This window comes from Myotis nattereri, assembly GCF_964212035.1.
Source record: "Myotis nattereri genome assembly, chromosome: 6".
Taxonomy (NCBI): domain Eukaryota; kingdom Metazoa; phylum Chordata; class Mammalia; order Chiroptera; family Vespertilionidae; genus Myotis; species Myotis nattereri.
Genome location: NC_138081.1, coordinates 3,603,958 through 3,627,034, shown reverse-complemented (window position 1 = coordinate 3,627,034; position 23,077 = coordinate 3,603,958). Strand labels below are relative to the sequence as shown.

The 23,077-nt window shown below is 50.0% G+C and overlaps 3 protein-coding genes across 4 annotated transcripts; 2 read left to right on the top strand and 1 right to left on the bottom strand.

Moving 5' to 3' along the window:
• Positions 1 to 3,846: 3,846 nt before the first annotated feature.
• Positions 3,847 to 6,169, bottom strand: HSPA1A (heat shock protein family A (Hsp70) member 1A). The gene has a single exon (XM_081093987.1). The coding sequence runs from the start codon at positions 6,047 to 6,049 to the stop codon at positions 4,124 to 4,126; it is 1,926 nt and encodes a 641-aa protein (XP_080950113.1). The 5' UTR covers positions 6,050 to 6,169; the 3' UTR covers positions 3,847 to 4,123.
• Positions 6,170 to 6,603: 434 nt separating this feature from the next.
• HSPA1L (heat shock protein family A (Hsp70) member 1 like) lies at positions 6,604 to 11,290 on the top strand. The gene is made up of 2 exons (XM_081093986.1): positions 6,604 to 6,853; positions 9,030 to 11,290. The coding sequence occupies exon 2, from the start codon at positions 9,043 to 9,045 to the stop codon at positions 10,966 to 10,968; it is 1,926 nt and encodes a 641-aa protein (XP_080950112.1). The 5' UTR covers positions 6,604 to 6,853; positions 9,030 to 9,042; the 3' UTR covers positions 10,969 to 11,290.
• A 2,350-nt stretch (positions 11,291 to 13,640) lies between these two features.
• LSM2 (LSM2 homolog, U6 small nuclear RNA and mRNA degradation associated) lies at positions 13,641 to 22,618 on the top strand. Of its 2 annotated transcripts, XR_013996183.1 has the most exons (6): positions 13,648 to 13,885; positions 14,361 to 14,428; positions 21,807 to 21,837; positions 21,955 to 22,014; positions 22,121 to 22,357; positions 22,465 to 22,614. XR_013996183.1 is itself a non-coding variant. In XM_081094675.1 (5 exons), the coding sequence occupies exons 1-5, from the start codon at positions 13,883 to 13,885 to the stop codon at positions 22,244 to 22,246; spliced, it is 288 nt and encodes a 95-aa protein (XP_080950801.1). In that variant the 5' UTR covers positions 13,641 to 13,882; the 3' UTR covers positions 22,247 to 22,618. The 2 variants fall into 2 exon arrangements, 1 of the variants encoding a protein (XP_080950801.1); XM_081094675.1 differs by having other exon boundaries at positions 13,641 to 13,885; positions 22,121 to 22,618.
• The last annotated feature ends 459 nt before the right edge of the window (positions 22,619 to 23,077 follow it).

Here is a 23,077-nt window from a genome sequence, read left to right as displayed (position 1 = left end):
ACATGATAACATACATGATAAATTGTCGATACTTGATAAGTTGCAGTTGCTCAATTAGCTAAACTAGTACTTGTTATTCGAATCTTTATGCAGTGATACTTGTCCTAATAAGTTGTTTATTGTAATTTTTTAAATATATATTTTATTGATTTTTTACAGAGAGGAAGGGAGAGAGAGAGTTAGAAACATCGATGAGAGAGAAACATCGATCAGCTGCCTCCTGCACACCCCCCACTGGGGATGTGCCCGCAACCCAGGTACATGCCCTTGACCGGGATCGAACCTGGGACCTTCCAGTCCGCAGGCCGACGCTCCATCCACTGAGCCAAACCGGTTTCGGCTATTGTATTTCTTTTGCGCCCTAAATTCATGAAAGAAATGTCGAATAGAAGTGAGTTATTGGAAAAGCTAAGGAACATAAGTGAAGAGTGCTCCGATATCATTCTTTCACGATGCAGTCATTTTGACTGCTTTTGGGCAATACAGGTATATACTAAATTTCAGTCTTTCTAGTGTTAACAAAGGTGTTTGGTAGGTCCTTGGCCATCTCTATCCTCTTCCACCCCCCTCCCTCCCTTCACCCCAAGCTGGCTTGAAGTCACTGTTGTCTGCAGTGACAGTCACAGATGCTCCTGCAGTTCCGAGGGTCCTGTTGCAAATGCACATCCCCAGGAAGATGAGTAGCTAAGTGTCCACAGTGCTCCAGTTCAACGACGCTGAGGTTGGCTGTGCTTTCTTATAAGCTAGCCTGGAAGCCTAAGAACCTCTTAGATTTCCAGTTACAAACTTCAAAGCAAAGTCTACCTGCATGTGCCATTCCCTGACACTGGATTTCTTCAGAGGCAAGGATTTAGTGAAAGGCTTGTTGGCTTTGCGGTGTACATAAGCTCACAAAGTGCTCTTACGGAATGTTGATACAATTTTTTTTTTACTGTATTTATTGTTGAAGTGAAATTCACATAACATAAAATAACTATTTTTGCCCTAGCCGGTTTGGCTAAGTGGATAGAGCGTTGGCCTGTGGACTGAAGGGTCCGGTCCCAGGTTTGATTCTGGTCAAGAGCACATGCCCGGGTTTCGGGCTCAACCCCCAGTAGGGGGCGTGCAGGAGGCAGCCGATCAATGATTCTCTCTCACCATTGATGTTTCTATTTCTCCCTCTTCCTTCCTCTCTGAAGTCAATTAAAAAAATATTTTTAAGCCGAAACCGGTTTGGCTCAGTGGATAGAGCGTCAGCCTGCGGACTGAGAGGTCCCGGGTTCGATTCCGGTCAAGGGCATGTACCTGGGTTGCGGGCACAGGATGTGCAAGAGGCAGCTGATCGATGTTTCTCTCTCATCGATGTTTCTAACTCTCTCTATCTCTCTCCCTTCCTCTCTGTGAAAAATCAATAAAATATATTAAAAAAATATATATATATATTTTTAAAAAAAACACACATTTTCAAGTGTACAATTCACTAGTACCTAGTACATTTACAACGTTGTGCAACTATCATTTCAATCTAGTTCTAAATCATCTTTGTAACCCCAAAATGCAAATGCTTTTTAAAGGGGCTCTTTCCCCAAGCCTAAGGATCATGCCAGGCCCTTTCCAACAAGGAGGCTGTGGAGGGGACGACTTCTGGGATGCAAGCAGCTAGGACGTGAAGCATCTTCAAGGGAAAGAAGCCTTTAAAAGACTTCCCAGGGTAGGACTGCAAGTTTCTCCCTCTCCTCTCAATTAGCGAATACCAAACCGTGGTCATCAGTCTTACTGCTTATCTGGCATAATGGTTAGGGCTGTGTAGAGGGAAGGTAAAAGGGGCACTGGTTGTGAAACATAGGCATAACCCAGAAGCAGGCATGCACAAGCCCTGTGGGCTAGGGGCAGCGTGGCAGAAGCCTGTGAAACCTGGGTAGGAGTCCAGGCTCAACATCTTTGCTGAACTGGAGCTTATTTTTAACCTTTAAATAATTTTAGTTGCCAAGACCGGTTTGGCTCGGTGGATGGAGCGTCGGCCTGCGGACTGAAGGGTCCTGGGTTCAATTCCGGTCAGGGGCATGTGCTTTGGTTGCGGGCATATCCCCAGTGGGGGGTGTGCAGGAGGCGGCTGGTCGATGTTTCTCTCTCATCGATGTTTCTGGCTCTCTATCTCTCTCCCTTCCTCTCTGTAAAAAATCAATAAAATATATTTAAAAAAATAAAAAAAATAATTTTAGTTAAGCCAGTACTTTTAAGTTTCCCCATACGCTCACCCGTGAAAGTCAAATACTACCTAACTCAGTGTGCTGGAATGAGGGTTAGTAAACACAGAAGGCCCCAGTACCTGGTACATAAAAGCACTAAGACACTGGAGTCCTTGCTCAGGCACCCAATTCTCAATGACACCTCTGTAAGGAACTCAGCGGTGCACTTATAGTTAGCTACTGCTAGAAATGTGGCATTTCTATCTCAGCATCCTTTCATAAATAACTATAAGCTGAGGTATCAGCCAAACCCTTTCATTTAAAAAATATAAGAAGTAGCCCTAACCGGTTTGGCTCAGTGAATAGAGCATCGGCCTGCGGACTCAAGGGTCCCAGGTTCGATTCCGGTCAAGGGCATGTACCTTGGTTGCGGGCACATCCCCAGTAGGGAGTGTGCAGGAGGCAGCTGATCGATGTTTCTCTCTCATCGATGTTTCTAACTCTCTATCCCTCTCCCTTCCTCTCTGTAAAAAATCAATAAAATATATTTAAAAAAAATAAAAACTATAAGAAGTAGCTCTGGCTTGTGTGGCTCAATGGTTAGGGTATGGGCCAGCACACTGGAGGGTCTCAGGATTGATTCCTGGTCAAGGCAGGTACCTGAGTTGCAGATTCAATCCCCAGCCCTGCCTGGGGCATGTGTGGGAGGGGGCTGATTGATGTGTCTCTCTCAAATTATGTTTCTCTCCCCCCCACCCCATCTAAAAAATCAATGAAAAAATTTCCTCAGGTGAGAATGAACAAAAAATAAATGTAAGAAGTAGGGATCAGAGGTGCATGACTGAGTAAGCCAGCGCTTGAACTCACATCTCCTCACTGCTGGTTTAAGCCTCGCTTTCTCTTTGATGTTGAATCCAGATTAAATATCAGGGCTTTGATATATCAGATGTACTTACAGAAATTACTAGCCATGACCTTCCCATCTAACTGCCTCTCCTTTGCCTGCTTGGGGAATAACCCCAAGTCCCTTTTGAGGCACCTTACATGGGGTCAAACCTCTCCACCCATCTTGAGGTACCCATGCCAGTAGCCCTTATTTTATGTGGACCCACAAACCCAACCCACTGTAAATAAGCAGGTTTAATTTATTATTATTCTTTAAAAAAAATTTTTTTTTAAAAATATATTTTATTGATTTTTCACAGAGAGGAAGGGAGAGAGATAGAGTTAGAAACATCAATGAGAGAGAAACATCGATCAGCTGCCTCCTGCACATCCCCCACTGGGGATGTGCCCGCAACCCAGGTACATGCCCTTGACCGGAACCGAACCCGGGACCTCTCAGTCCGCAGGCTGACGCTCTATCCACTGAGCAAAACCGGTTTCGGCAAAAAAAAAAAAATTTTTTTATTGATTTCAGAGAGGAAGAGAGAGAGATAGAAACATCAATGATGACAGAGAATCATTGGCTGCCTCCAAGCAGGTTTTATTTTTTTTTAAATCTCCTAAGAATACCATTTGTCTAAAAGAAAGAGATCACAATGCAATTAATCCCCTTATTTGTCCAGATTCCTAACCTTTTCTAAGAGGCAAATTACCATTGATTTTAGATTTTATAAAAAAACACAAACTATGCAGACCCTTCTGACCTCAAAATAAAACAGAGGCAGACAAGACATCGCTCAACTTTGAGTTTATTTACTTTGAAGTAAACAGTTGGAAAAAAACAGAGTTTGGTATGAGTATTACAAAAAAGGACAGAAGATGGCAGTATAAAGGCATCTCTACATTTCACCAAGGGGAAAAAAGCAAGTTCATAACTTCACAAAAAAACACAGTTCAACTTTACAAACAATCCCAAGCTCAGAGTTGAAGAAAGGCAAATACCTAAGGCAACGCAAAGCCCTGCATCCCATCCCTCTCCTAGCGAACATGAGCAATCTGCGCAAGGCTTCCTAATCCACCTCCTCGATGGTGGGGCCAGAGCCAGAGCCGCCTTTGGGGGCCTGAGCCCCAAAGCCAGCAGCTCCCGGGCCTCCCGCCCCCTGGTACAGTCCGCTGATGATGGGGTTACACACCTGCTCCAGCTCCTTCCTCTTGTGCTCAAACTCCTCCTTTTCCGCCAGCGTGTTGGAGTCCAGCCAGGAAATCACCTCCTGGCACTTGTCCAGCACCTTCTTCTTGTCCGCCTCGCTGATCTTGCCTTTGAGGCCCTCGTCCTCCACGGCGCTCTTCATGTTGAAGGCGTAGGACTCCAGGGCGTTCTTGGCAGACACCCTCTCGCGCTGGACCTCGTCCTCGGCCTTGTACCTCTCGGCCTCCTGCACCATGCGCTCGATGTCCTCCTTGCTCAGGCGGCCCTTGTCGTTGGTGATGGTGATCTTGTTGGCCTTGCCGGTGCTCTTGTCCATGGCGGTGACGTTCAGGATGCCATTGGCGTCGATGTCGAAGGTCACCTCGATCTGGGGCACGCCCCTGGGGGCCGGTGGGATGCCGCTCAGCTCGAAGCGCCCCAGCAGGTTGTTGTCCCTCGTCATGGCCCGCTCGCCCTCGAACACCTGGATCAGCACCCCCGGCTGGTTGTCCGAGTAGGTGGTGAAGATCTGTGTCTGCTTGGTGGGGATGGTGGAGTTGCGCTTGATCAGGGCCGTCATCACGCCCCCGGCTGTCTCCAGGCCCAGCGACAGGGGCGCCACGTCCAGCAGCAGCAGGTCCTGCACGTTCTCGGACTTGTCCCCCATCAGGATGGCCGCCTGCACTGCCGCCCCGTAGGCCACCGCCTCGTCCGGGTTGATGCTCTTGTTGAGGTCGCGGCCGTTGAAGAAGTCCTGCAGCAGCTTCTGCACCTTGGGGATGCGGGTGGAGCCCCCCACCAGCACCAGGTCGTGGATCTGGGCCTTGTCCAGCTTGGCGTCACGCAGGGCCTTCTCCACGGGCTCCAGCGTGCCCCGGAACAGGTCCGAGCACAGCTCCTCGAACCGCGCCCTGGTGATGGACGTGTAGAAGTCGATGCCCTCGAACAGGGAGTCGATCTCCAGGCTGGCCTGCGTGCTGGACGACAGGGTCCTCTTGGCCCTCTCGCAGGCGGTGCGCAGCCGCCTCACGGCTCGCTTGTTCTGGCTGATGTCCTTCTTGTGCTTGCGCTTGAACTCCTCCACGAAGTGGTTCACCAGCCTGTTGTCAAAGTCCTCCCCTCCCAGGTGGGTGTCCCCGGCCGTGGCCTTCACCTCGAAGATGCCGTCGTCGATCGTCAGGATGGACACGTCGAAGGTGCCCCCGCCCAGGTCAAAGATGAGCACGTTGCGCTCCCCCTTGCCGGTCCTGTCCAGGCCGTAGGCGATGGCGGCGGCCGTGGGCTCGTTGATGATCCTCAGCACGTTCAGCCCCGCGATCACCCCCGCGTCCTTGGTGGCCTGGCGCTGCGAGTCGTTGAAGTAGGCCGGCACGGTGATCACCGCGTTGGTCACCGCGTAGCCCAGGTACGCCTCGGCGATCTCCTTCATCTTGGTCAGCACCATGGACGAGATCTCCTCGGGGAAGAACGCCTTGGTCTCCCCTTTGTAGCTCACCTGCACCTTGGGCTTGTCGCCGTCGCTGATCACCTGGAAAGGCCAGTGCTTCATGTCCGACTGCACCACCGCGTCGCCGAACTTGCGGCCGATCAGCCGCTTGGCGTCGAACACGGTGTTCTGCGGGTTCAGCGCCACCTGGTTCTTGGCCGCGTCCCCGATGAGCCGCTCGGTGTCGGTGAAGGCCACGTAGCTGGGGGTGGTGCGGTTGCCCTGGTCGTTGGCGATGATCTCCACCTTGCCGTGCTGGAACACGCCCACGCACGAGTACGTGGTGCCCAGGTCGATGCCGATGGCCGTGGTTTTAGCCATGCCGGCGGCCTGCTCCCTCGCCGCGCGCTGCGGTCCGGGCCTTTCTGGAAGCGGCGGTCCCGGTCGGGTCGGCGACGGGAACCAGAAGCTCGGTCGGTTCCGAAGCGGGAGCCTGAGCGCGGGCGGCGGGCGGCGGAGGCGGAGGCGGGTCCTCGGGCTGCGGGTCGGCGGAGGGCGCGGAGCTGGCAGGTCGGGGCGGGCTCGCTGCTGCGGCGCGGCGGGCGCCGGGCTTATAGCTCCCCACCGAGCCCCGCCCTCCCCCTCCGCTCGCCCAATCGGCGGGCTCGGCCGGGCGGCGGGTCGGGAACATTCCAGGGGGTTCCCCGCGCGCCCTGCCCCCGGGCTCCCTCGGCCCAATCAGCGTCCTGGGTTCCGCCCCCTCAGAACTCTCCAGACTCTTCTGGGGTTTGCTGGGCTGGCGCAGGTCTGGGGCGGGGCGGGACGGGGCGGGACGGGGGCGGGGGGAGAGGCGGAGCCGATGGGTTTGAGGGTCCCGGAGAGGGGGGCCCAGGGAAGTGGGGGGGGGCCGGGCGGTGGCAGTGATGACGCTGGGAAGGGGCGGGAGCGGGTGGCGGTGTTGACGCCACTCCCCGCAGCCGCGTTACAATGGACAGGCGGCCTCTGACCTCATGGCCGGTCTGGAAGCGGGATGAGAGGCCTGAGCCGCTCAAAGCTCTCGGGCGGGCGGGCGGGCGGGGGGTGGGGGACACCGGCTGCGCACCATCGATGTTGAGGGAGTTCCCACCGACTGGGGCCTCGCAGTCCGAACGTTACCAAACTGGAGCGAAGGCGACGGGAGAACAGGTGACCCGGGAGGGCTGGGGTGACGGGTGGGTCCTGGTCTGGGGCGTCCTGGAAGGCCCTCTGGTCTGAGGTGTGGCGTGTTGCCAGCCGCGGGAGGGGGTGCTGTGAGGAGCTCGGGGCGCGGGATGGTCTCAGCCGCTAGGAAGGGGCGGAGGAGTGGTGTGTTACTGTCCCTCGAGAGCAGGATTGTTTCAGGTAAAAGGTTAGACATAAGAGGCTGCCTGAGCCGCCCCCTCCCCTGACTCACTCCCGCAAATGCCCAGTGGAGGGGAGCGGAGCCCAGGGAGGCAGAAACCCAAGTGCGGCGATTACTGTGTCTGCAGAGACCAGGAGGTAGAACGGTCCTAGTCCAGCAGGAGTCACCCTCAGAATAAGTACATCAGAGACAGAGGACAGGGCGATTGCCTCAGGACCTGTGAAAATTGAAAACAGTGACACCCACTGCCTTCCCACGAAGATGCTTTTGTCTGTCTCTCCAAAAAGCATGGAAGCCCTGGCTGGTTTGGCTGAGTGGAGAGAGCGTCGGCCTGCGGACTGAAGGGTCCTGGGTTCGATTCAGGTCCAGGGCACATGCCAAGGTTGCAGGCTCCATCCCCACTAGGGGGCGTGCAGGAGGCAGCGGACCAATGATTCTCTCATCATTGATGTTTCTGTCTCTCTCTCCCTTCCTTTCTGAAATCAATAAACTTTTTTTAAAAAGCATGGGAGATTGGAAGAGATTTTTTTAAAATATATTTTATTGATTTTTTTACAGAGAGGAAGGGAGAGGGATAGAGAGTTAGAAACATTGATCAGCTGCCTCCTGCACACTCCCCACTGGGGATGTGCGGGCAACCAAGGCCCATGCCCCCGACTTGAATCGAACCCGGGACCCTTGAGTCCGCAGGCCTACGCTCTATCCACTGAGCCAAACCAGTTAGGGCTGGAAGAGATATTTGTACACCAAAAAAAAATAAAATAAATACTTGTACCCGGGGTTCATGGCAGCATTATTCACAGTAGCCATGAGGTAGAAGCAGCCCAAGAGTCCCCAGAGGGAGTAAATGAATAAAATGTGGATATATAATGCAATATTCAGCCTTAAGAAGGAGGGAAAATCAGACACATGCTATAACATGGACGAACTTATATTGAGTGAAATAAGCCAGTCACAAAAAGAGAAATAGTGTATAATTCCACTAACATGCTATCCAAAGACAGAAAGTGGTGATTTATAGAATTGGGAATTTCCTGTGTTTGGGCGATGCAGTTCTTTCCGGGCTGCTTTGTAGCAATTTGAGAGTTTTGAGCATCACCTTCTGCTTGAACTCTTTGGGGACAGAATCTAGGAGGAACTTGAGGCCAAAACTAGACTTCCAATGGACTCACCAGAGCAGCTCAACCCACCGTCGGCCCGGGAGTTTTCTCAGATGCCCGATGAAGAAGATTCAGCTGGCACGCAGGCTGTCTCAGAAGTGCTAGCAAAGAACCTCAGTGACTTCACTCTCAACCCTAGTACTACATTCCTTTCCGCCAAAACGTTTGCCCCAACAGCAGGACACAGAAAAAACTTCAAGGGGTCCGGGCTGGGGCTGAGTTAAGGCACGAGGAGATGTGGAGTGAAGACAGTGGCAAGGGTTCGGGAAGAAATGAAAGAAAGGTTGTGATTAAGGATGACAAGGATTGAGGCTATTATATACCACGTATCTGAATCAATCAGGAGGCCCAAGATTTAAATGTAGCTGTAGCTATTGACTATTACATGGAGATCCTTCTAATGGTATTATCATTGAGAATTATGACATGAAGTCAATTTAGGTATACACCTTATTCTTGTACATATTTGAATTGTAACAAATTTTTTGATGTGCTGTTTCAATTTTTAGTAGCAAATGTGTGTAGAGGGCATCTTATTAAAATTTTGAGGCATAGCTGAAAAAAAAAAAGTGGTGATTTCCAGGAGCTGGTGGGAGTAGGGGATGGTAAGCTGTTTAATAGACATAGAATTTCAGTTTTTGGAAGATAGAGAGTTCTGGAGATTGGTTGGACAGCAATGTGCATGAACTTATTACTGAACTGTACACCTAGAAATGGTTCAAATGGTAAATTGCACTAATGTGTGTCTTAGCACAATTAAAAATAATACACAGACTAAAGAAGTACTCTACCAAGACTTTATCTCACTTTTTCTCAACAGGCCTCGGAAAACCATGGCTGCTGCTAAGGGAATGGCCATCGGCATCGACCTGGGCACCACGTACTCGTGCGTGGGCGTGTTCCAGCATGGCAAGGTGGAGATCATCGCCAACGACCAGGGCAACCGCACCACCCCCAGCTACGTGGCCTTCACCGACACCGAGCGGCTCATCGGGGACGCGGCCAAGAACCAGGTAGCCATGAATCCGCAGAACACTGTCTTTGATGCTAAACGCCTGATTGGCAGAAAATTTAATGATCCTGTAGTACAATCAGATATGAAACTATGGCCTTTTCAAGTAATCAGTGAAGGAAGCAAGCCCAAAGTATTGGTATCCTACAAAGGGGAGAAAAAGGCTTTCTACCCTGAAGAAATCTCCTCTATGGTGCTGACTAAGATGAAGGAGACTGCGGAGGCTTTTTTGGGCCATTCCATCACCAACGCTGTGATCACTGTGCCAGCCTATTTCAATGACTCTCAACGCCAGGCCACCAAGGATGCAGGCGTGATTGCAGGTCTCAATGTGCTAAGAATTATCAATGAACCAACAGCTGCTGCCATTGCCTATGGCTTAGATAAAGCAGGTCAGGGCGAGCGACAGGTCCTGATCTTTGATCTGGGTGGAGGCACATTTGATGTGTCCATCCTGACCATAGATGATGGGATTTTTGAGGTGAAGGCCACAGCCGGGGACACCCACCTGGGAGGGGAGGACTTTGACAACAGGCTGGTGAACCACTTCGTGGAGGAGTTCAAGCGCAAGCACAAGAAGGACATCAGCCAGAACAAGCGAGCCGTGAGGCGGCTGCGCACCGCCTGCGAGAGGGCCAAGAGGACCCTGTCGTCCAGCACGCAGGCCAACTTGGAAATTGATTCACTTTATGAAGGCATCGACTTCTACACATCCATCACTAGAGCCCGGTTTGAAGAGCTGTGTGCAGACCTCTTTAGGGGCACGCTGGAGCCTGTGGAGAAGGCTCTTCGAGATGCCAAGATAGATAAGGCGAAAATCCATGACATTGTTTTAGTGGGGGGCTCCACCCGTATCCCCAAGGTGCAGAAGCTGCTGCAGGACTACTTTAATGGCCGTGACCTCAACAAGAGCATCAACCCGGACGAGGCAGTGGCCTACGGGGCGGCAGTGCAGGCGGCCATCCTGATGGGGGACAAGTCTGAGAACGTGCAGGACCTGCTGCTGCTGGACGTGGCGCCCCTGTCGCTGGGCCTGGAGACAGCCGGGGGTGTGATGACGGTCCTGATCAAGCGCAACTCCACCATCCCCACCAAGCAGACACAGATCTTCACCACCTACTCGGACAACCAGCCGGGGGTGCTGATCCAGGTGTTCGAGGGCGAGCGGGCCATGACGAGGGACAACAACCTGCTGGGGCGCTTTGACCTGACTGGAATCCCTCCTGCACCCAGGGGAGTTCCTCAGATCGAAGTGACTTTTGACATCGATGCCAATGGCATCCTGAACGTCACCGCCATGGACAAGAGCACCGGCAAGGCCAACAAGATCACCATCACCAACGACAAGGGCCGCCTGAGCAAGGAGGACATCGAGCGCATGGTTCTGGATGCTGAGAAATATAAAGCTGAAGATGAGATCCAGAGAGAGAAAATTGCTGCAAAAAATGCCTTAGAATCCTATGCTTTTAACATGAAGAGTGCTGTGAGTGATGAAGGCTTGAAGGGTAAGATTAGTGAGTCTGATAAAAAGAAAATTCTGGATAAATGCAACGAGGTTCTTTCGTGGCTGGAGGCTAATCAACTGGCTGAGAAAGATGAGTTTGATCATAAGAGAAAGGAACTGGAGCAAGTGTGTAACCCGGTCATTACAAAACTCTATCAGGAGGGGTGCACTGGGCCGACCTGTGGAACTGGGTACACACCTGGGAGGGCTGCCACAGGCCCCACCATTGAAGAAGTAGATTAATCTTATCTGGAGCTGGAGGGTCCTAGGATGAATTTGTTCCCTTCATCTTCAAGCATTGTTATGACTTTTGAATTGACTGGACCTGAACCTAAGTTACCATCGTTTTGGAATTCTAATGGAGGAGTCTCACGTGCCATCTTTTCACACTCCAGTGGCCCATTTCTGACTTTGGAATCAGACTCTTAGGAAAACTAGGCCCTTCTCTGAACCATTTGATGAATCTGTCTGTTATTTAGTTCCAGCCTCACCAACTTTTTTCTTCCTGTGTGGATGGTTATTTGTCACTCAGTAAATTTGTTCCTGAAACAAATTTCTTCTGGTATCTTTAGACTGTGAGTGTATCTTGAAAAGGAAAGTTCATGGAGAGAGCATGTGTGGTCTGATTGTGAGCTAATTGTGAACGATTAAGTCGGTAAAGACAAAGTATTTGACATTTCATGAGCTAATTGTTTCAAGCAGGAAGATGCCTTGCCCATCAGGCACTTTCAGCCCCAGCTGGAGCAGTTGCTAACTGATTACTACTTATATTCAGTGATAGACTAGGGTCAGTGGTTCTCAACCTTCCTAATGCTGCGACCCTTTAATATACAGTTCCTCATGTTGTGGTGACCCCCAACCATAAAATTATTTTCGTTGCTACTTCATAACTGTAATTTTGCTACTGTTATGAATCGTTATGTAAATATCTGATATACAGGATGTATTTTCATTGTTGGCGACCCACAGGTTGAGAACCGCTGGACTAGGTGCTTAGGGTTCAGCTGCTGGGGTTGGGCGCGGGCAGCCAAACTTCTCTTACCTACAGGTGGGGTCTAGATCCAGTGTCTGTGCACTCAGAGTCCATTATTACGTTGTTTTTTTTTAAATTTTTTAAAAAATATATTTTATTGATTTTTTACAGAGAGGAAGGGAGAGAGATAGTTAGAAACATCGATGAGAGAGAAACATCAATCAGCTGCCTTCTGCACATCTTCTACTGGGGATGTGCCCGCAACCGAGGTACATGCCCTTGACCGGAATCGAACCTGGGACCCTTCAGTCCGCAGGCTGACGCTCTATCCACTGAGCCAAACCGGTCTCGGCTAAATTTGTTTTTGTTGATTTTAGAGAGAGAGAGGGAGAGGGAGAGGAAACATTGACCAGCTGCCTCCTGCTCGCCCCCTACCCGGGATCAAGCTGCAACCAGGGCCTGTACCCTGATGGGGAATCAAACCAATGACTTCTAAGAGCATAGGCTGATGCTCAACCAACGGAGCCACCCTGGCCAGGGCTGCTAGTGTATCTTTTATGTGTATAAAACATTTCTACGACACACTCCTGACAAATGAGTACTTTTGTGCAAGATGAGAAATGGAGGATTTAGTATGGTCTTATTCCTTGAAAAAATATTTTCACCTATTATGTCATATCATTTATTTATAAAAACGTTGGGGACATGGGCATAGAAATATGTGTAACTACGTTTGTAACCCTTTGTATTTGAGGGGGCATATTTGGATGTGAAAGATTGTTACCAAACTGAAGGGGTTTTCGCCACTTGAGGTGCTCTGTCACAGGGTAGTTTCACTTGCAGCAAATCAAGGAGATGGGATTCATATCCAAAGCTCTGTCCCCTGCAGCGGTTCTCAACCTTCCTAATGCTGCCCCTTTAATACAGTTCCTCATGTTGTGGTGACCCCCCCAACCATAAAATTATTTTCTTTGCTACTTCATAACTGTAATGTTGCTACTGTTATGAATCGTAATGTAAATATCTGATATCAGGATGTATTCTCATTGTTCTCGACCCACAGGTTGAGAAGGGCTGCAAGGAAGCTTAGTCATTGCTTATGTACACTATTGGGTCAATTACATGTTGGTTGCTTCTCTGCAGTTGGCATTTTAGGGTTGAGTTTCCTGTCCTCTTACCTGCTCACTGCTGCATCTGCAGAATGCTGCTATCTGTTGACATTTAGCAGGAAATAGCATTTAGAACTGTCCAGACCTTAGGACCCTTGTCCTAGCTAGCAATGAGGATGGCTATTTCCATCCTCCAGGCAGTCTGCTTAGTTTCACTCAGCCCATCACAGGACAGCCCCGGGCAAAAGTGTGTAAGAAGCGAGGCCTGCGATGGGTCCTTGAGAGAAATATGTTTATTGGAGGCCTGAGATGGGTCCTTGAGAGAAATATGTTCATTGGAGGCCTGAGATGGGTCCTTGAGAGAAATATGTTTATTGGGAGGGAGCCTTTAATAAAACCAAGATTCGTACTCAGGCTTCTGATCTTGGGGGACTCAACATGTCTTTTTCTTGTAACCTTCACCGGAGGATATTTTTCCATTGATTTTGAGAGAGAGTGGGAGAGGGAAAGCGCAGTATCAATGTGAGAGAAACACATCAATTGGTTGCCCCCAGCAGGAGCCTGACCAGGGCCTGTCCGGGAGGAACCTGAAACCGAAGTACGCCCTTGACTGGAATCTTTTGGTCCACAGGCCTACACTCTCTCCACTGAGCCAAACAGGCAGGGCAGCTCAACATTCCTTTAAATTTTTAAGGAAGTGTAGCATATATAGAAAGTGTACAAATTCTGAAGTCCCACGAACTCCCCAGCAGCTTTCAATAGGAAGTGCCAGCAGGGATGAGCTCGGGGAGAAGCTTCAACCCACCGGGCGGCCGCGCATGCGCAGTGGAGCCCGCGGCGGAGGCTGTCGGGAGGCAGGAAGCACCGCCCCAGCTCTGGCCCTTCCCCAGCCCTTCCTCGCGGATCCCCGTGCAGGCGGGCGCCCCGCTTCTGCACGCCGAGCTCCCCGCGGCGCTCCCGCCCCGCCCCGCGCCGCCCCAGGGGCCGCCCCGCGCTCGGTTCCCGCCCGGCCTCTGGCCCGCGGCACCAGGCCCTCGCTTTCCCGGTCCGGCCGGCAGCCCGCCGCGCGAGCACCATGGTAGGGACTGTGACGTCACAAGGAGGCGCCCTCGGGGAGAGCGCGCGGGTCGGTCGGTTGGGGTCGGGGTGGGGGTCCCGGCCGTGTCCGGGGTTCCCTCCGCCCTTAGTTCCTGCACCTCAAGTTCCCCGAGAAGACATCTGGGAGCACAGGGCTTTTTTCCTTTTTAAGGGAAAATTTAAGAGCCCGCGGGGGAGGGGAGTCAGACCTCAAGGAGCAGGTCCTCGCCGGAGCGCAGGCTCCTGGGGGGCGGGGGTCCAGGGCCCCAGGGAGGCGGCGGACTGAGCGAGCCGGGAGCCCGGGGCGCCGGGGCGGTGGAGAGCGCGCGGCCTTTGGGCTCTGGCTGCCCGCACGCGCCCCGCACGCTCTCCGTGGAGGCCGAGACCTGCGCGGGGAGGCGGGTCGGACCCCGGCGGAGCGAAGGCCGCTCCCCGCCTGTCTCTTCCCCGGTGACGGTTCCCCTCTCGCCCAGTAGCTCTTCTACTCCTTCTTCAAGTCCCTTGTGGGCAAGGACGTGGTCGTGGAACTCAAGAATGACCTGAGGTAGGTTCCTGTTTCAGCAAGTCTGTAGGGGGTGGCTGTGCCCAGAGCCCTGAGACCTATTTGTTTATAAATATATTTTATTGATTTCAGAGAGGAAGGAAGGGGGAGAGATAGGAACATCAATGGCAAGAGAGAATCATTGATCGGCCGCCTCCTGCACGCCCCCCACTGGCGATGAAGCCTGCAACCCAGGCCTGTGCCCTGATGGGGAATTGAACCATGACCTCCTGGTTCATAAGTCACTGAGCCCCACGGGCTGGCCCTGAAACCTCTTTAATTGAACAAGTGTTATTTGAGGGCTGGGTAAGGTGGGAGAGATAAATAAATAAATGACTTGTGCCTTAAGCTGACAGATTAGCCTTGGAGTTGTTTCTTGAATTTGGGAAAAAAAAATACAAAGAAATATACTATATATAGTTAGAACAGAGGTCAGGGAGTGAAGGCATCACCATTTTTTCTGATTAAATTATATACTCCTTTGACCCAACTTCTAGAAATGTAACAGTCAATTCCACAAGCAAAGATGTAGATACAAAGACGTTTGTAAGTTTTCTTTGCAGTAACCAAAAATGGAAAACAAGCAGCTATCAATAGGGACTGGGTTAAACTGTGGGCTTACATGTTCCACAGCGGTCACACCGGAATGACATGTGCTGATGTGGAAAGTTGTTGCAAGATCGTGTACGTGGCATAATCTCCCCTTTGCTAAAGGAAATGTAAAGGGTAAACAGGAGACCAGTGCCTTCTATGTGTATTCTTTTCCAACCTTTACCCCTTATATCGTAACTCCTACTCATCCTTCAGAATTTGGGATTCAGTGCTGTATCCTTGGACTTTTCCTGGTCTTTCTCGCCAAGTAGGTCCTTCTACCAGAGTCTTATTTTCTTCGTAGTGGGTGCTTCTCAAATTGTGATTTCAGAAAAATACGTTTACTGTTTATGGCCTGTCCTTCAGGCAGAGCCCTGGGCCCCGTTTAAGCTCACCATTGAGCCTGGTATATAGTAGGAGTAATAAATGTGTGCGGAAGTAAAGCAGCTAACATTTGAGAACCTCCTATTGACTAGGCACTCTTCTGCATACACTTAACTCACTGCATTCTCATAACACCCCTGTGACATACACCGCTGTTGCTGCTTTACATGTGAGGAAATGGAAGCTTGGATAGGTTAAGAAACTTGCTCAAGTCTATGCAACTAGTAAATGACAGCCAGAACGGAAATTAATTCTGTCTGGATTATCTTATTATTTTTTTTTTATTAGAGCAAGAGGAAGGGGGAGAGAGACATCAGTTTGTTGTTCCACTTATTTATGCATTCATTGGTTGATTCTTGTGTGTGCCCTGTTGGGGGATCAAACCTGAAACCTAGACGTATCAGGACGGCGATCTACCAACTGAGCTGTCCAGCCAGGGCTTTTTAAAAAAGTTATAAACAGGATCATATTCTCTATGCAGTTTTGAAACTTGCTTTTCACTTAGCAGATGTGGATATTTCTCATCAGTCAAGGTGATCTTTAACTTTCTTAATGTCTGCATGGCATCTTTATTAACCAAGACCTTGCTGTTGGACAGTTAGGTGGTTTCCAATTCTTTAAAAAAATATTTTTAAAATAGGTTTTTATTTCCTAGCCAGTTTGGCTCAGTGGATAGAGCAGCCGTGGGCAAACTACGGCCTGCAGGCCGGATCCTGCCCGTTTGAAATGAATAAAACTAAAAAAAAAAAAAAAAAAAAAAAAAAGACCATACACTTTAATGTAATGATGTTTACTTTGAATTTATATTAGTTCACACAAACACTCCATCCATGCTTTTGTTCCGGCCCCCCGGTCCAGTTTAAGAACCCATTGTGGCCCTCGAGTCAAAAAGTTTGCCCACCCCTGGGATAGAGCGTTGACCCATGGACTGAAGGGTCCCCAGGCTCGATTCTGGTCAAGGGCATGTACCTCAGTTGCAGGCTCAATTCCCAGCCCTGGTTGGGGCACGTGAGGGAGGCAACCTATCGATGTGTCTCTCTCACATTGATGTTTCTCTCTCTCTTTGTCTTTCCCCTTCTCTTCCACCTTCTCTAAAAGTCAATGGAAAAATTTCCTCCGGTGAGGATAAAAAGTGTTTGTATTGATTTTAGAGAGAGAGAGGAAGGGAGAGGGATGGAGATAAAACATCGATGGAAGAGAAACATCAATATTGATAGGCTGCCTCTGCACAGGGCCCCATTTGGGCCTGAGACCGAAACCTGGGCATGTGCTCTGACCAGGAATTGAACCGGTGACCTCTTGGTCCACGGATTGACACTCATCCACTGAGCCACACTAGCTGGGTGGTTTCCAATTCTTTAGGGAAAAAATCCTTTAAATGAGACATACATTTAAAATAGTGATACGGGCACAGGCAGTTTGACTCAGTTGATTGGAGCGTTATCCTCTATGCCAGTGGTCTGCAAACCGCGGCTTGCGAGCCACATGCAGCTCTTTGGCCCCTTGAGTGTGGCTCTTCCACAAAATACCACGTGCGGGCGCGCATATACAGTGCGATTCAAACTTCGTGGCCCATGTGCAGAAGTCGGTTTTCGGCCTGGGTGAGTCTATTTTGAAGAAATGGCGTTAGAAGTGGGGGGTGTCATTCGGTCGGGCAACGGGAGACACGGCGGGCTGCGGGATATGCAGCGTGGGGGAGGTACATTGTTTTGAGATACCTTCGCTGAGGTCGACCCCTTCCAGCTCTCCCATCCACACTCGTCTATCTGAAACCAGTATACAAGACGAGTGTGGATGGGAGAGTTGGAAGGGGTCGACCTCAGCGAACGTACCTCAATCAGATTGAGGACATTTTTAGCAAAGGCCAGCTTAGGAGGACCCTAATTAAGTTAATAACAATGTACCTACCTCTATAGTTTAAGTTTAAAAAATTTGGCTCTCAAAAGAAATTTCAATCGTCGTACAGTTGATATTTGGCTCTGCTGACTAATGAGTTTGCCGACCATGGGCCTATGCCAAAAGGCTGCAGGTAGGACACCTGCAGGAGGCAACGTATTGATGTGTCTCTTATTCTCTCCCTCCCCTCCTCTCTAAAAATTAATAAAACCAGCCCTGGCCATCGTTGCTAGGTGGTTAGAGTGTTGACTTATGAACCAGGAGGTCACGGATCAATTCCCAGTCAGGGCACATGTTCGGATTGTGGGGCTTGATCCCCAAGGGGGTGCGGGGGCGGGGCATGCAACTGTGGATGATTCTCATCATTGATGTTTCTCTCTCTTTCCCTTTCTGAAATCTATGAAAATATATTTTTAAAACAAAACCAGCCGAAACCGGTTTGGCTCAGTGGATAGAGCGTCAGCTTGCGGACTGAGGGGTCCCAGGTTCGATTCCGGTTAAGGGCATGTACCTGGGTTGCGGGCACATCCCCAGTGGGAGATGTGCAGGAGGCAGCTGATCGATGTTTCTCTTTCATCGATGTTTCTAGCTCTCTATCTCTCTCCCTTCCTCTCTGTAGAAAATCAATAAAATATATTTTAAAAAAATAAAAAAATAATAAAACAAAACCAATGGAGAAAATAGCCTCAGGTGAAGATAAAAAAATAAATCAATAAAAACATATCCTTAGGTAAAGATTTTAAAAACAATAATTAAACAAGTGATACCGCCCTGACCGGTTTGGCTCAGTGGATAGAGTGTCGGCCTGTGGACTGAAGGGTCCCAGGTTCGATCCCGGTCAAGGGCATGTACCTTGGTTGTGGGCACATCCCCAGTAGGATGTGTGCAGGAGGCAGCTGATCGATGTTTCTCTCTCATCGATGTTTCTAACTATCCCTCACCCTTCCTCTCTGTAAAAAAATCAATAAAATATATATAAAAAAAAGTGATACCTATTACCTGGTTGTCCTTTAGAAAGTTTGAATCAATGTGTTCTCTCCCAGCAGTGTCTTCCACATTTCTATGAGATAATTGCTTAATGGGAGAAACATTGACATGGCAGAGAGTGGTGAGGAGAGGGACTTCTACATCAGAGATTTCATTTATGATATGGGCACTACATATGGTACTGATGGCATTGAGATGAGGGCTGTATAGAGAGACAGTGTGGGAGCCCATAGCAACCCTAGGCAATTCTGTGAGATGACTTGTTTTTATTTTCCTCTTTTCTCCTCCCTGGGTCTTACACATGGCAGAAAACTTACGTTCTAGCTCCAGGTCCTAAAGCAAGGACTGTAAGATTCGAAGGAATTCCATTGGATTGGGAGAAGAGCTTTCTCTCAGGCTTGTTGTCAGACCACTTTTGTGCCAGATGTCTCGCTCTCGATGAACTGAATGAATAATACCACCTTATATGATTCCTGGAAGTTAGTCCAGCGCTGCACATGGTGGTAAAGTGCTATCAAAGGCTGTTCAACAGCCAGGGATGTGGCAAAACCACCACCGAGGCAGCAGGCCTCAGACACTGGATTTCAAAGACTTAGAATTTTACAAAAATAGGGTCCAGCAGAGAACTGCCAACTTTATTTTTGGCAAGATAAGGACATTTTTAAAAACTGCCATTTATTACAATAATTTCATTTTAAAAATTTAATACCAAAAAAATAGTAAGGACAATCAAAGAACAGCTATTCTTTAGTCCTGGCCAGGTAACTCAGTTGGCTAGAGCTTCATCCCCATATATGAGCTTGCAAGTTCGATCCCTGGTCAGGGCACATACGAGAATTAACCAATGAATGCAGAAATAAGTTGATTTTAAAAATAATCGATGTTTCACCTGGTCTGTGTGGCTCAGTGGTTGAGCATTCACCCATGAACCAGGAGGTCACAGTTCAATTCTCTGTCAGGGAACAAGCCTGGGTTTTGGGCTTAATTCCCAGTAGGGGGCATGCAGGAGGCAGCCAATCAATCAATAATCCTATTATTGACTAGAGGCCCGGTGCACAAAAATTTGTGCATTTGGCGTGGGGGGGGGGGGGGGCCTCAGCCCGGCCTGTGCCCTCTCGCAGTCTGGGACCCTGCGGGGGATGACCACCTGCTGGCTTAGGCCTGCTTCCCGGGGGTTGGGCCTAAGCTGGCAATCAGACATCCCTCTGGCAGCCTGGGAGCCCTTGCCAGTGGGGAGCAGGCCTAAGCTGCATTCAGACATCCTTAGTGCTGCTGAGGAGGCAGGAGAGGCTCCCACCGCCACTGCTGTACTGGCAGCCATCAGCCTGGCTTGTGGCTGAGCAGAGCTCTGTGGGAGCACACTGACCACCAGAGGGCAGCTCCTGCATTGAGCGTCTGCCCCCTGGTGGTCAGTGTGTGTCATAGTGACCAGTCATTCCCAGTCTTTCTGCTGTTAGGGTCAGTTTGCATATTACCCTTTTACTATATATGATAGAGGCCTGGTGCACAGGTGGGGGCCGGCTGGTTTGCCCTGAAGGGTGTCCCTGATCAGGGTGGGGGACCAGCTTGGGTGCCTGGCCAGCCTGGGTGAGGGGCTGATGGCTGTTTTCAGGCTGGCCACACCCCCTTTAGGGTGGGGGTCCCCACTGGGGTGCCTGGCCAGTCTGGGTGAGGGGCTGAGGGCCGTTTTCAGGCTGGCCAGTGACTGAAGCTCCCAGCCTCTCCTTTTTTTTTTTTTTTTATTCTGGGATATTTACCTTCTATAATTGAAACTTTGTTGCCGTCACTGGAGCTGAGAGCAGGCTCCTGCTCACTCCAGCTCTCTGAGGCCATGGCCGGCTGAAAGCAGGTATCTGGGCTTTGTTTAGCTTCTATAATTGAAACTTTGTTGCTTTCGGAGCTCAGAGCCGGCCCTGGCAGGCGGGGAACCTTGGCTTCCTCCATCACTGGAGCAAGCAAGCCTCCTGCTCACTTCAGCTGTGTGGCTGCCAGCCGCCATCTTAGTTGGCAGTTAATTTGCATATCTCGCCGATTAGCTAATGGGAAGAATAGCGAAGGTATAGTCAATTATCCTTTTTGTCTTTTATTAGATAGGATGTTTCTATCCCTCTCCCTTCCTCTCTCTGAAATCAATAAAAACATATGTTTTTTAAAAAAATGGATGTCTTTGCCCTAGCCGGTTTGGCTCAGTGGAGAGAGCGTCAGCCTGTGGACTGAAGGGTCCCAGGTTCGATTCCAGTTGCAGGCTTGATCCCCAGTAGGGGGTGTGCAGGAGGCAGTTAGTTGATCAATGATTCTCATCGTTGATGTTTCTATCTCTCTTTCCTTCCTCTCTGAAATCAATAAAGAAAATTTTTAAAATGTATGTTTCTTTCTCCCCCTTCCTCTCTCTAAAATAAATTTTAAAGTTATTTTTAGGGGAAAAAATTGACAACCTTCAGCATACCACATACACAATACTGCTAGCCTTTGTTTCCTCTTTTGTCATGGACTCCTGACACCTCTGAGCACACATCAGTGTTTGAGAACCAGTGGTTCTATCTAAGGAACTTAGAATCTGGTGATGACACACAGAACAGTTAGGATGAGGGTGGCCAGGTTGGAGGGTGGCCGGATTGAGGTATAAAGTAATAGGTAGGACCTTGGTTTGTAGAAATCAAACTAGAAAGAGAATTACAAAAATGTTAGACATCAGCAAACGGTAGGGATTTATGGGATATGCAGGGGAGAGATATAATTCATGGGATTTGAAGTTGTGAGACTTAGGAAAGAAGATGAACACCATCTGACAAATTTTAAAAGTTGAGAGAGCATTCCTCACTAACATTTCAGGGTCTCGAAGCATTGGGGAAGGGAGAGGGCATCTCTTGTCCCTTCAAGAGCAATGCTTTATCTACTTTATATGTGGGGCTCTGGTTCCAAATCCATACATGAAAACAGCTGATGGTCTAGGGTCAGACAGAATCCTTGTTTGTTCTAAAATTGGGCAAGCTATACAACCTCTCTGAGCCCCTGGATGGTAATAGCTACTTTGTAAAGTTGCTAAAGATTATAAAAGTGGCTGTAAAAATTATACATGCTATACAGAGTACAGGAGAAATATAAGATGGTAGCTCTCATATCAAGAGTGGATTGGTGTAGGGAAAGATGTATAATCTAAAATTACACACCTCTAGGTAGTGGCGGGGGAGAAGGCAGTCCTAATATATGGTGACAGAAGATTTGACTTTGGGTGGTGAGCACATGGTACAATATACACATCTTGTAACATAGAAACTCACACCTGAAAGCTGTATGTTCATGTTGACCAATGTCACCCCAATAAAGTTAATTAAAAAATAACACTGTTCTGGAAGCACTGTCTTTCCTACGCTAGGGCTTAGGAATGCCCCCTTTTGGTTCCAGCTATTCTGGCTTTTTTAAGTCCTTGACTTCCCCAAACCATGTTCTTAGCTCTCAAGTCACCTCTGTGTTGACTTTGGTGTAAACTAATTTGGTTCTTCCTTTCCTCTGCCCCTGACAGCATCTGTGGGACCCTCCATTCTGTGGATCAGGTGAGACAAAGCAAGAGCCCAGGACTAGTCTTGGGGAAGGAGGAGGGGAGAGCTTAAGGGTGGGGTACTTGTATCTTGTCTCTAGGGCTAATGATGGTGTTCATCTTCTTTCCTTAGTATCTCAACATCAAACTTACTGACATCAGCGTCACAGACCCTGAGAAATACCCTCACATGGTGAGTGAGGGATGGTGGAAAAGAGCAAGCACCTGTAAACACAGGAGGCCCCTGGGTATGGAGGACATTTTTAAGAGTGTTTTCACGTTTGCCTACCTTTGTCTAGTTATCAGTGAAGAACTGCTTCATCCGGGGCTCAGTGGTCCGCTATGTGCAGTTGCCTGCAGATGAGGTGGACACGCAGCTACTACAGGACGCAGCGCGGAAGGAGGCCCTGCAGCAGAAACAGTGACGCAAGGACTCCACCCGTCCCCCTTCCATTGGTGGTCCTTGACCTGGGGTCCCAGCCCAGGCCCCTCCTTCATACTTGAGATGTTGTGTTTATTGTTTTTCAATATTGAAGGCGTTTTTTTTGTTTTTTTTTTTTAAAAAAAAGGGGTGGGGTGGGGGGAGATGAGTAGATGAGAGGACTAATTAGTGGGGAGCAGCCATCCTCGGTGAGAAGGGAAGGTACGTTGTCGGGGAACTGCAGTGTTCCTGGTCCCCAGCACCTGCCTTTCCTCCTTCCCCAGAGATGCTGGGAGAATCTAGATCTCTCCAGGGCGGCCTGACTCACTTGGGGATGGAAGGACTCTGTCCCGCATCGGGAATAAAGTGTCGGTGCACATTTCTGGTGTGTGTGTGTTTTGGGGAGGAGGCTGGAGGGGGGAAAGGGATGTTGAACGCATCAAGCTCCTGCCCCTCATTACCCCGGCCCAGCGTGACCTGCCACTGCGCTGGGTAAGCCCGGGTTCCCCACCGAGTGCCCGCTGCCCGCCCTTCGCCGTGACCGTTGTCAAATGAGACGCGATGCGGCCGATTCCCCCTCAGCCCGGGGCACGCCGACGTCTGGCAGATTCATTCAAACGAGTGACCTGTTCGCACTGTCCGGGGCGGCGCCTTCCCGCTCCCGCCTCGCCAGCCCCGCCCGCGGCGCCGCTTCCGCCGCCCTCCGGCCGGTGGCGCGAGGACCCGCGCGGGGTGCCCGCGGCGGCGCCTGTCGGGAGCGCCCGACCGGAGCGCGGTCCTAGGGCGCCCCCGTCCTGTGCCCGCGCCCGACCGGTGCCCGTGCCCGTGCCCGCGC